This window comes from Pteropus medius, unplaced genomic scaffold (assembly GCF_902729225.1).
Source record: "Pteropus medius unplaced genomic scaffold, Ma_sr-lr_union100, whole genome shotgun sequence".
NCBI lineage: Eukaryota > Metazoa > Chordata > Mammalia > Chiroptera > Pteropodidae > Pteropus > Pteropus medius.
Window position 1 is genome coordinate 858,843 of NW_024354360.1, and position 12,970 is coordinate 871,812.

The 12,970-nt window shown below is 40.6% G+C and overlaps 1 protein-coding gene across 4 annotated transcripts in view; it reads right to left on the minus strand.

The window, feature by feature from the left end:
* Positions 1-12,970, minus strand: part of SHC3 (SHC adaptor protein 3) — a 154,953-nt gene that overhangs the window by 72,263 nt on the left and 69,720 nt on the right. For all 4 annotated transcript variants that reach the window (XM_039852137.1, XM_039852136.1, XM_039852133.1 and 1 more), the window contains exons 3-5: positions 8,184-8,247; positions 6,092-6,211; positions 2,582-2,635 (exon numbers count right to left, since the gene is read on the minus strand). In XM_039852137.1, coding sequence (XP_039708071.1) covers positions 2,582-2,635; positions 6,092-6,211; positions 8,184-8,247 — 238 coding nt within the window. The remainder of the gene's footprint in view (positions 1-2,581; positions 2,636-6,091; positions 6,212-8,183; positions 8,248-12,970) is intronic.

Below are 12,970 nucleotides of genomic sequence, written 5' to 3' on the forward strand. Positions count from 1 at the left end.
TTTTTTTGGATTCTTTCTTCTTGTTGCTGTTCTGATTGAGTGCTTTCTGCTTCCTTATCTTCTAAATCGCTGATTCAATTTTCTGCTTCATCCAATCTACTGTAGATTCCCTCTAATTTTTCTTCATTTCAGTTATTGTATTCTTCATTTCTAACTGGTTCTTTTTTATGTTTTGTATCTCTATTTTTACGTTTTCTATCTCTGTTAAAGTTCTTTCTGAGTTCATCTACTCTTATCTGAAGTTTATTGAGCATCCTTATAATTAGTATCTTGAACTCTGCATCTGCTAGATTGTTTGTCCTCATTTTGTTTGGTTCTTTTTGTAGAGTTTTATTCTGGTCTTTCCTTTGGGACATGTTTCTTTATGTTCTCAGTTTGGCTGCCTCCTTGTGTTTTTATGTATTAGATAGAACTGCTAGGTCTCCTGGTCTTAGTAGAATGCCCTATAGGGGCCCAGTGGCCCAGTCTCCCTGATTAGGTGCTCCAGGGGTGCCCCTTGTGTGGGTTGTGTGTGCACTCCTGTTGTAGTTGAGCCTCTATTGCTGTTTGCACATCAATGGGAGGGATTGACCCTCAGGCTGATTGGTTGTGAGGACTGGCTGTGACTACAGTGGAGGAGCTATTGTGTAGGGGCTGACCCCATGGAGTAGGATTTGCTTTAGCAGTCTCTGGTGCCTGCTTAGTCTGGCCTTTGGGTGTGTCATTTGAGGAGATGGTTGGGTGGTGCTTTGGTGTGGTCTGAAGCTGATCACCAGGCATGTTGGTTTTGGGGCCTCTTCAGCAGAGCTCTGTTGCAGACCAAGTTCAGCCACTGCCTGTGCCCTTCCCAGGACCACTTGGTATGAGCTACAAAGTGATCTGCAGATGGTTGTCACTTGTGCTGGGCTTGGAGGCTGGCTTCCTCTACTGCCAAATTTGGGTCTGCTTAGCAAGAGGTATGGGGCATTCCAAGGCCAAATGCTTGCTTGTTTGGGATTTGTGAACCTTTGAGAGATTTTAGGAGAATCCACAGCATTAGCCAAGACAGGCTGTTTGCATGGAAAAGCCACTTGAAGCAGCTTGGGTGGGCCCACAAGTTGGGTGGGGCGGAGTCTCAGGGAGTCACCCAAGCACAAAGAACAGTGTTAGCCAGGTTGATGAAAACTCAGATATGGCGCCCACCTGTGCTTGCACGCTGGGTTGATGGAGGGCTCAACAAAGGAATAATGGCCTCTGCCAGCATCTCTGAGAGAAAGCTGCCTCTCCAGCCTCACTCTGAAGCCTGACAATTCATTTTCTTCCCTTATGCCCCCGGTGTCTTTCAAACTACTGCCTCAGTGCTGGAGCTCAGAACGAGTGAGTAAGTCCATGTGTGAGCCCTTTAAGAGGAGTGCCTGGGACTCCAGCACAATCTCCGCAGGTTCTCGCAGGCAGAAGTTGTGAGGCACTGGCACCCTGAGCTGGGGATCCTGGTGTGGAGCTGAGACCCCCTCACTCCTCATGAAGGACCTCCACAGCCTAGACATCCCTCCCATTTTTTAATGCCACATGTGCTTATAAGACCAGCCTGTTCAGTCTCATCAAGGCCCCTTCTATATATCATCCTTAGTTGTCAGACTTCTGTTCAGCTAGACTTCAGATGATTGTCAATGATGGTTGTTCTGTAGTTTCGTTGTAATTTTGGTATGGTCATGGAAGGAGGCAAGCATAGCCTTTATTTACTCCACCATCTTGGCCTGCTTTTTTTTTTTTTTTTAATAAATTTGTCCCTAATTTTTGATATTTTCCTGGACTGGAGGACTTTTACCCAGACCAATGAAAATAACATAACGTTTGGGGTGGGAGTCTTTTTTCTCCCTTCACTGCTGGAAAGTTTTTGTTTTTTTTTTTTTTCCCTGCACCTCCTTCTCTCGCGACTGATTTCTTGCCTGGGTTTCCTCAAAGAGCTAACTGTATATAGTAAATAGCTGTGAGTGTGTGGGTATGGCTCTGAGTCTTGCCTCTCCAGATGCTGAAACTGAATGCGGACATCACAGCATCACATTCCTGATCAAATGTGGGGAGCAAGTCCCCTTGTTATTGCATCTTCTTCATAAAAGAAGCAATGCAAAAACAAAACATTTTCATTCGATTCTCTATTCTTTCTCTTTTTATCTCTGCAATTCCTTTCCTGTTGGCAAAGCAAACCATTACAAGACTATAGTGTTAAATTTGGAGAGAAAATTGCCAATTACAAATATTTATGAATAAAACAGACTTAGTAAATTCAGTCTTAAAATACTAAAATGGAGGACCCCATTGGAGGTCTAATAGAAAAACAAGAACAAGGCAGAGCAAGCGGTTAGGTGACCAGAACACCAGGCAATTTTGAAACACTGGGGGGCTGTTTCATTAACTCTTAAGAATGCCAATGCTTCAAGGATTGTTGACAGTTCTTGTATAATGAAATGAAAATTAATGATAGTCAAGAAGAGCTTAGGGAGAAATGGTTGGCATCATAGTAAACGTTCTTGATAGTATCCTAAGAAGCACACCTTGGAAGCAGGGCCCTTCTCAGCAATTCCAGACAAGAATAAAAGAAAATGATGCCAAGGGCACTTACCGGGTCTCCCCCAGAGGCAAAGGAGATGGACTGCATGTGATGATTTGCTATAATCTGCCAGACCCAAAACAAGAAACGAGATGTGTAGTTATTACCCTTCCCATGTCTTGGAAAACCAACTATTTGTTGGCAGGTAATATGAATTGACAAGGTTTCCCCCAAATCGGTACACACTGAAAATAACAATTATGTAAGTAATAACAATAGATAGCATTTTAATGAACTTTCACAACATGTCAGCTGCTCATCTAGCAGCCTTGACAGAATTAGCTCATTAAAGTTTCACAGCAGCCCTGCGACATAAGAATTACTGTAATCCCATTTCACAGATGGGGAGTCTGAGACCTAGCGGGGCCAAGTGGCTTGCTCAAAGTACTATAGCTAGTAAAGGGCAGACTACGACCGAACACAGATGGTCTTAAGAACCATGCCTCTTTGAGAAGGAAACTGTCTCACCCATACATCAAAATATTTTGACTGCATAGTTTCTGTTTCCAAAGACATATAGGATCTTTGCTATAGACCCCATAGTTGGAGTGGAGGGAAGCGTGGCCATCCCCCACTTCAACCCATTTGTATCATGTGCACATAAATCAGAAAGCCTGCATCCAAGATCAAAATCAGTGCCATCTCAGGCACTCTTATAATTTATCAATTTAAAATGAGGACATTCCAAGTTCATTTTAAAATGGGAAATTTCCATTAGCATTGTAAACTGCAGGGTACAGTAGAATTTAGTAGACACTGAGTAAATTGGAAGCTGCCCTAAATTTAAAAAGCTACGTAAATCTTCCATGCTACTTTTATCTTTCTAAAAACAATGTAATGACATTGAAGTAAATTTCCGGGGGTGGAAACAGCACTCTTGTCTTCCTCTCAACATAACCAGGTTTATTTTTGCTCAGCCCCCTCAAGCCCTCACTGGTGGGCAGTCAAAATTTACAGAGCCATAATCCTACCATCCAAAGGATTTTTCCAACCATGCTCCTGTAAAAATCAAAGCAAAACGATAACTGAACTATAAGATAAAAAAAAAGATTTTTTAAATGCCTATTTCAGTTGTTAGGACTTACAAAATAACTCAAGATCAAGAAAAACTAAAGCATATAGTAGTTAAGTTTTGGGAGAGTCAAAAGTTACACCCAGATTTTTGACTGTGCAGGAGTCAGCATCCCTCCCCTCAGCATTGTTCAAGAGTCAACTGTAAATGAATAAAAGCAATGAGTCTGGCTCTGTAGCCTGTGCCTAAACACAGATGGATTAAACTAATAGTTTCCCTTCACAGTCCTCTGGAATCCTTCCTCTAGTCCAGGTATAGAGGGCTCCTGGGAGAGCAATGAGGACATAATAGTCCCCAAATGATGATAAACTATGACTTCTAAAATTAAGTTTTGTTTATTTAATTTTTTGCTTATTTAATTTTTACTTATAAAGCAGCTCTAAAGATGAGGTTTGGAAATCAAAGTGGACACTAAGATTTAGGTGAAAAATGGAAATTATATTTGGTCAACACAATGTATAACCATTACTGTATATGTTATCCCTTTGGCTAAGAGAAATTGAAAAGGAGAATAAGGAAGTTAGAGCTAATTAACTGAAAGCTTGTGTTTTTGCTCTGAGGTTGTTTCATCTTTTTCTATTCCTGGAGAACTCTACACAGGGGAGCAGGGCCTGCCTTCCTGCTATCTCTCTATGTTGGAAATAGAGTATCCACTTGGCTCGTTCTGTTTCCTGCACCCAGAGACTAAACTCAGTCAAATAGGAGAGCCAGAGGGATCTGAGCTTTGGCTCCTGTCAAACCTTCCTCAGACTGTGCTCATGAGGTCCAAGCTAGCATCCCCCAGGACTCACTCCTATCCACCTAAACTAAGGGCAGGACATTGAGAACTGGACACACCCAACCATCCCCAATGCCAGGATGAAGAGTGCCAACCATGATGGCCTCATCCTTTCTGCTCTTTCTGAGTTTGCTTCTCTTTATTTTGAAGTGGGGAATTAGGTAAAAGGGGAATTAAGAGATAAGATCCCACTGAATTGAGGACCATGGTTCGAGGATTTCTAGAAACAAAAGGTGCAACAGCCACATAGAATAAAGATGGATGAGGGAGTATGAGTGCAGAGCTGAGGAGACCAACCTCCATTAGCCGCCATGGGTGCTCAGCCTTGAGGCTGCTCCAGAAAGAGGCTGAGCCTGTTGAAGTTCCTTAATCCACCACCTAAATAACCAGATAACCCATTCTTTAGAAGGGCCAATGAGAAAAGACAAGGGATCATCCATCTCTCAAGTGAAGACAAAGGAATGGAATAAGAAGTGGCATCCAATATGTCAAAACAAAGCCCTTTTATTTCTATTTTGGATCTAGAATTTATTTTACCATCTCAAATGGGAAGGGTGGGGCAGAGAGATAAATGAAGCTGGGATGTTGCTTGCTTACCTGGGGGATTTAGAAATCAATAAATATGAATATGTATAGCAACATTAAGGTATCGCTGGGCATCCCTGGTGACACACTGCCAGAGTCAGGAAGTATGTCATCCAAAGGTCTATGGATTGCCCATCTTACAATGTGGATATATCTGACTTCTAACTCATACTGCCGGCAACAGAGGTCCAGCCTGAGCATAGCAGGTGAAGGCATTTACAGTTCTAAGCATTTTCACCTGTTGGTACCAAGGGCTGCTGCTTATATACCCATTTGAGCCATGATGTTAAACAATTGCCTCTAATTGTTTTGGACAAACGTCTTTTGGGAAGAGGCATTTTTTCCTGGACAAGCTCTGAATCAGGTCAAATAAAGACAGTCCTGGAAGTAAGATCTTCTAGTGAATGACCAGACAGGTCATATAATATCACATAACCATTTTTCTGTCTGAAGGAACTAACCATCAGAGAAACCTAAAAGATAAACACTGCAGAAGAATCCAACCATCCTAAATGGAATTACCTCAATAAACATCACTGCTCTGCTGCCTTGGTCAGCAACAAACTCTTTCCACACTGGGTATGGATATAGCCACAGATAGCCATATGACATCAACCCTATGACACTATCAATTGTGAAAGGCTCCAAAATGACCCAATAAGAAATAAAAAATACTGTCAATTAAACCATAACATGCCATTCATTTCAAGGAAATAAAAATGTGAAAATAAAATGTGGGCTGTAGAATGAATGAAATATGGTATAAAATAAAACAAAATAGAAGCAAGGATATTGAGAGGAGACTTTTGCATATACATATGCCTCTTTTTTACATTGTAGGTAAACCAATGACTTCATGCATTATCCCCAAAAAAGGTAATTTATTGCAGAACAAAAGAGAGCCAATTCCATTTATCATCCTGTTAATGACCCTTCGAAGTGGCCAAAGTTTGCAGATTCATGAAGGTTTTACACAAATGTGCTCCACACAGACCCAGTAGAGCTGGAAGCGGAAAGCCCTGTGAAATACCCATCCTGTGGAGGGGTCTTGGGCAGGGCAGGACAGGGGGCCTGAGAGCCCACAGACCTGTTTCGAGTCTGGTGTCCTCAAGTTCAGGCTGGCAGTGGAAATGGTCAGGGAAATGCTCATCCCCGCAAACTGGAGGTTGCTCTTGCCCAAGATGCTGGACAGCATTTTGCTCGGAGGCTGTGAAATCAAGCAACATTATTTTAGCTTTTGATTCACTGGAAGCCACACTGTCAGGGCCTCTAAGTTGTTCCTATTTGCCAAATCCCAAAACCTTCACCTTCTCACCTTCATTAGGCATGTGAAGAAAATTGTGCCACAAATAAACTGGAGGGGTGGGATCCAATATTAACAAAAACTTCTAGAATTTGCAAAACGCGAATTGTAAAACATCTACTATGCACACACACACCAAGATAAGGGAAAGACAGAGGTGTCAGTGTTTTAGGCAGCTCACATTGAGATATGTCTCATAGGTTACTCATAAGCCTCAGTAAAGTGCCACAGGTTAGGGCCCACAGCTTTGTAGACTCACAAACCAGCTTCATTTCAACAACAGTCATATTAGTCAGGGCCAGACTAAATCGGTCCAGCTCAGGGGCTTATGAACAATCCCAAGGAGTCATGAGAATGCTCACTGCTGAAGGAATAGAACACAAATTCTTTGGCCAGCACTTTCTCCAGGTCAGAGCTCACATGGATGATTTAATTAGAATCCGGGTCTGGAGCCAGCCCAAGGATGGACAGACTCAGTTTGGCTCTAACTGGTGCATCTATCAGCCTGTCAGAAATGTCCTTGGCACAAGGAACTATGAGCTGTGTTCTCCAGCCAGACACCTTCTCCCTGGGTCCTTTCAAGGGCACTGCCAATATTTGTCTCTATCCGTTGAAAACCACCCAACCTTCCTCCTCAGGACAGACCACGCCCTCCTTGATATGCCAGTTAACACTGTTCTTAACCAGCTGGCACTGTTTGCAAAGCTCCTGCCAGAGCTATGCAAAGATAGAGCTGCCTGGGCCCTGATTAATATACCTGGGCTGGAGACCAGAAATCAGCATTATTTCCCCTCCTTCACGGAGAGAACCAGGAGGGTATCCTAAGACTTGCTAGTCAGGCGCTACCTGGCCCTGAAAGAGAAGGTTCACTGTCTCTGTTCTTAGACACCCTCCTAGTTCCTGTATTCAAGGTGCTGGAGGCTTGCTTGGCAGCCCCTGTGGGCTGACTGGACCATAAACCAGTACATCTAAGCCTTCATCCAAAGTTCTCTGCCTGAAACTCAGTCGAATGTCCTCAAGCTATAAAGATAGAAGCGACCCACAACCCTGGGACCAGCAGAGGCGAGCATACAGCATGCCCTAAAACCTCAGGGTCAGGATAGATTCAGAGATACTCTCCCTCATTCAGTCCAGGCGTAGAAAAGTCCTGATAGTAAGTATTTAGTTATGTATTTGCTAGACGCTTAAGTAAAGAGATTTTCTCAGTTTTTTCTTAATTCAGGTATTTTTTTTTCTTCTGGTTCAAACATCTTAGGATGAAAAGGTCTGGCACCCAGAACCAGGCAGTCTGGGCTGGACCTCAGCTCCACAGTTCATTTTAAGAATGTCATGTTAAAGCTTGAAATCAGCCATTGCAGAAGTATTTACACCAGGGAAACTGGCAAACACTACAAATTCAGTCCCCATCCCCAAAAAACAGTTATTAGACTTTGACTGGTACACCACTGGGAATGTCTGCCTCAAAGGGTTATTCTAATGAAGTGAATCAATGATTCTAAAGGTTTAAAAAAATGCCTGGCCCCGTTTTACATGTCTATTGTCATCATCATATTTAGGTTTAGGCCCATGGTCAGTAACTAGGGTGTCTACTTTGAATTGGTAGTGATAGCTAACTGTCCTTATCAACCGCATGGCAGAGAGAGAGAATATAAGCTTTTTTCTGTTTTTAAAAGTGACAAGAACCACTGCCAGTTACCCTCTTCAAACTAAGAGATGGCTTTTGGTTTCCCTCTGGCAAAAAAAAAAAAAAGTGACAAGAGCTAGGCCATGGGAAGAGAGAATTGAATGATTCTACGTGATTAAAGATGCTGAGTAGTGACAGAAAAGTTCAGAAGTAGAGAAGACATGGTCAGACGCAGAGCCAAGAAGACAGTACCTTTCTCTTCCTGAAGGCTCCCTTGGCTCCAGGGACAGCTTCGCAAACACGGCTGATGGCTTCCCTTAAGAGGACAACAAGAGAGATCCATTTTATCATGTCAATCAGGATTACATAACCCAGAGACTCTACAGGTTCACATCTCCCGGGAACATAATTGCCTGTATATTCCAGCATAGAAAATAGACCTGCCATCTCAAGAGTCATCCAATTTCTCCTCTAAATACAAAACTAGGAAAAACACAAACAGATCATTTTGAACCTCTCACTGACGGTATCCTAGTTCTCTCCATGGTGGTTGCATCCTAATGGTGTGCTATGTATCAATGCCACACATCGTTTTTATTCTTGTTTTGTTTTTATATTTGGTTAATATTCTGTTTTAGAGAATCGATACCCTGATATATACTCTTCTGGATGTTCTTCCCATGGCGACAGACACGGCACAAGGCAAGTACTGCTATTGATCAAGATCCTTCTGAAGTGTGTCAGAAGAATGTAATGGAAAAAAATGTGGTCCTCTGAGTGTTATTCGCTGTAACAAGAAAATTCGGAGATGTCCTAAATTAAATTACAGCAGGCAGGAGGGTGGGAGAAAGAGGTAAGAGATTAATCAGTTAACAGCCTTGAGCCAAATCCAACTAAAGATTGCTTGCCTTCCTTAATGTGTGGAGAAGCTCTGAATCAACTTTTGTGGCTATTTCAGCTCTTACCTAGAAAGGTAGGCAACCACAGACTCCACCACATTCTGCTTACTCATGAACTTTCCAGGCTGCTGACCACAACCAATCCAGAAACAGCAAATACTTTTTTATGGACTCTGCACCTATCCAAGAACTTTTCCTGCTTCACCTTTTTCCCCCCTTTTTTGTCTATAGCTATTCTTTCAAAACAACTTACATCTTTCTCTCCACACTCATTGTACAGAAATGCTCCATCAATTCCAGGATGGCATATATGATTTTCTTCTCCTGGTTGTTCAGACTGTATGTCCCAGGACCCAGTCCTTTTTCTGGCTAGAATATGGCCCATTACATTCTTTATTTCAGAAAAAATTCTATTCCCCACGGTTTTTGTTTAACATCAGCTTCTGTAATTAGTAATATCATCAAATCAAGAGGGTTTTGAAGAAGAGGAACTCCAGGGGTGTACAAATGAGCTGAAAATACAGTTCTATGCAAGGCAGTTCCATGGAGCAGACTTTATTGAACAGCTACCGTGTGCCAGGCACTGTCTTGAGAGAGTCAAGGAAGTATCCTAGGTATTGAGAGGGCCTGACAGGAGGACCAGCTACAATGCGTCTGATCCTCAGGACTGCATGGGATAGGAAAGCACAAAAACAAAAAGGAGAAAACATGCAAAAATTAGACCAGATAGAGGCTGCTACAGTCAAGGAGCTGGAAGCGGGGTCTTAACATGGGAGGACATGGGGTAGTCACTCAAGAACAAACGAAACTAAATCTTTTGATTCAGTTCAGGGAGAAATGATGGAAGATCTGACAAAAGTAGCTCCAAAGTCAAAAGCTCAGAGAAGAGCTGGGTGAACCTCTCAACTCCCACATGGGAAAGGACAAAACAGTTAAAGAATAGAAAAAATATATATACACAAATGAAGGTTTGGAGATACACGCTGAATGATAAAAAAGATAATAGGTCCTCAGAAACATTCCACAAGCTTTTTCAGCTGAATAGTTTTTGAAATTATTTTCTATTATCGAGAAAAATAATCACCATCACAATACAATGCTTTTAAGAGAAATATGACCTTGTCAAATAAGGCAAGAGACTATTAAGATAAGCTTCATATTTGCCATTCAATTCATTGTAGAGAGTGGAGAAAGAAATACTATTCTAAAAGTTCAGATGCATGAAAACTGTAGACTATGAATCACCATGACTCAGAAAAAGTTTATTTAAAAGAAATAAAATTTTTGACATTTGTGCATTGTCATTTATTTTATAATAATGTTTTTACTGTGGTTCTAACAAAATTATCATCCAAAGTACTTTCTAAAAAATTCCTTAATGAAGAAGGTCAAGTTGTCTCTTTAAACAACTACATAAGTCCCCAATATCTATTTTTTATCTGTTTAATTTTTTTAAAAAATTTCTTTCTACATATCTCTGCACTGTGCTTGTTATAGTAAGTGATATATTTAGTTGAATAAAGCAGCTAAATCTCTAATGGTCCCAGCAGGCTAGAAAAACATTTTGTGGTAGAAAGTCTCCCATAAGCCATTCCTTAAATACCCATAATATGCATCAGATTTATTTTTCCATCCACCTGCATGGAAGATTAGAGACAAAAATCAGTCTTGGATGACAGTTTTACAAATGCCTAACCTACAGTACAGGTTAGAGGCCATCAAAGGTCTAATCTAGTTAGGCTGCCATGGAACTTGGGCAACAAGCTTGCTAATTCTGTGCCACTTCTGGGAGAGAGTGGTGAAAACAACAAATGAGCATTAAAAATGAGATTGTGGAAAAGACACTGCAAATAATAAACATGTTCTATCAAACAAGTCCTCTCACAGAAAGGCATGCAAGCATATCAGGGCACAGTCAGAGATTCAGTCTTTTGTCCTTAAAAAATGTGCAAATGTAAGAAATTCCAAAAAAATTTCTCAGAGCTTGTGGACTCAGGAAAGTCCTAAGGATTCTCTTGTGAGCCAGCCTTTAGAATCCCCAAAGAGGTTTGCAAATCAAGCTGGTTTTCAGAAAAATGCTCTCCCTTCCTCATTGGCACAAATTTGTTTCTAATGTTCATATGATAGCATATATGTGTGAATTCTCATTTCCACCAGGCTGACAGTATCTGTTTCTATTTGAAATAGAAATGTGACATAACTATTAATAATTGTAACATTTAGATGAATGAAATTAGTAACTTTAACTCCAAAGTCTATTTTTAAAAGTAATGATTCTCTTTGTCCCTCCTTACTGTTTAGCACTCTGCATTTTGGTGAGCAGAACTGTTTCAGTTTGTTCATTTAGCAGTAATTATTTAGCTTTGTGTAATTCCATTTAAGCCCAGTGTGAGTCTCAGGTAGCAATTTTGCCAATTTTAATAATAGAGATTGCTTCTTAACATTCTACTCAGTGTGACCCCATTTCAGTAAGCCAAACCATGACACAGAGCTCAGTTAATATGAAAATGTAATCTTTGACACCTTCGTGGTTATCTGAAAGTAACCCGAAATGGCAAACCTCACTTTTTCATGATTCCGTCATCTTCCTCTATTTAGTCTAAAATTTTCATCATTAGAGTCAGTACCGTTCACTGTTCATAACTTTTCCATTGGAATGCAGAATTTTTGTACCAGAGTTTTTGAAGTCATGTAGCTTCATCTTTCTTTCTACTTATCCATCTCATTGCTGCCCACCCACTACACACACACACAACACACACACACACACACACACACACACACACACACACATTACAGACTCAATTTTTTTCAAAGGACATTTGGGTAATTTCTGCACTTATAGGATTGTATTCCAGTAGGGGGAGGGACAACAAACAAACACATATAACAGCAAACAAAAAGGGGAGATACATGTTACCGGTAAAGAGTATCAAAAGATGCCACCCCAAGTAAGCCACTTTGGCATAAAGATTATTTTGAGTGGAAAGCAATTGAGGAGAAGCAGATACAAGAAAAGCTATCTGCTCTCCCCTTATTTGCCTAAAAGCAGGACATACATTTATAAAGGTGTTTCTCCTTCTCTCTCTACCAGGAAAGACAGAAGTTAATCACTGAAGATAACTCTAGAATCTGATCAGCCCTGAGATGCAGCAGAGGAATCTACATGACAAACTTTGCTACTAGAACTCATCTTCCATTAGCTCCCACATGCATTTACCTTCTCACAATTTGCTGCACCAAGAAACTCAAAATCCTTCTCCTGGGTCTTGTCACTTCTGTACAGACTTATTGACCTTTGGTTAAGATGGTATATATAAGCCTAAGTTCTAAACACTTCTTTGAATGTCTCCCTCAAAGAATCACTGAGTTTCCCTGCCTGGATTCACTCAGCATGCATTAATCAACTGTTTGTTTTTCTCTTGTTAAACTGCCTTTTGTCTAATTTGCAGAGCTTTAGCCAGAGAATATAGGAAGGAAAGCAAAACAGTTTTTCCTCTCCTACAGTAAAAAATGTGGTAGCACATGTCAGTAAGGGGAAAGAGTTACTCAGTGTCATTTGAGTACCTGGGCAACTACCCAGGAAAAAGTGAGTGGGGTTCCTATCTTGTGCCTTATATGAAAATAAATTCTAGATGGATCGTAAATTTAATTTTTTTTGTAATAAAACCATAAAAGTACTAAAAGGAAACTGGGAAGACTTTTTTTTTTTACTTTTGAGTGGAAGGATGATACAAATACCAGAATCCATCAAAGAAAATATTGACACATTAGATAACTTAAAAATAAAAATTTAAGCATTAGAAAAAAAAATAACATTTCAGTCAAAGAGATAATTGTCTTAATATGAGTCAATAAAGAAAACTTCAAAAACCCAAAGGAAAATGGGCAAAAGTTATGAAGAGCTCACAGGAGATACAAATAGCTCTTGAAAATATAAAAAGATTCTCAGTTTTATTCATAATAAGTATACAAATTAAAGCCTATACTAAAATTCCATTCCCACAGCCAAAGACTTAAGCTTTATAAGGCTTTGTAGGGAAATACCCCACATCAATGATGAGGTAGCTTGGCACTGCCTCCATGAGTGCAGATTGGTCATATTTCAACAAAACAAAAGAACGCACAGTCCCTCTGGTC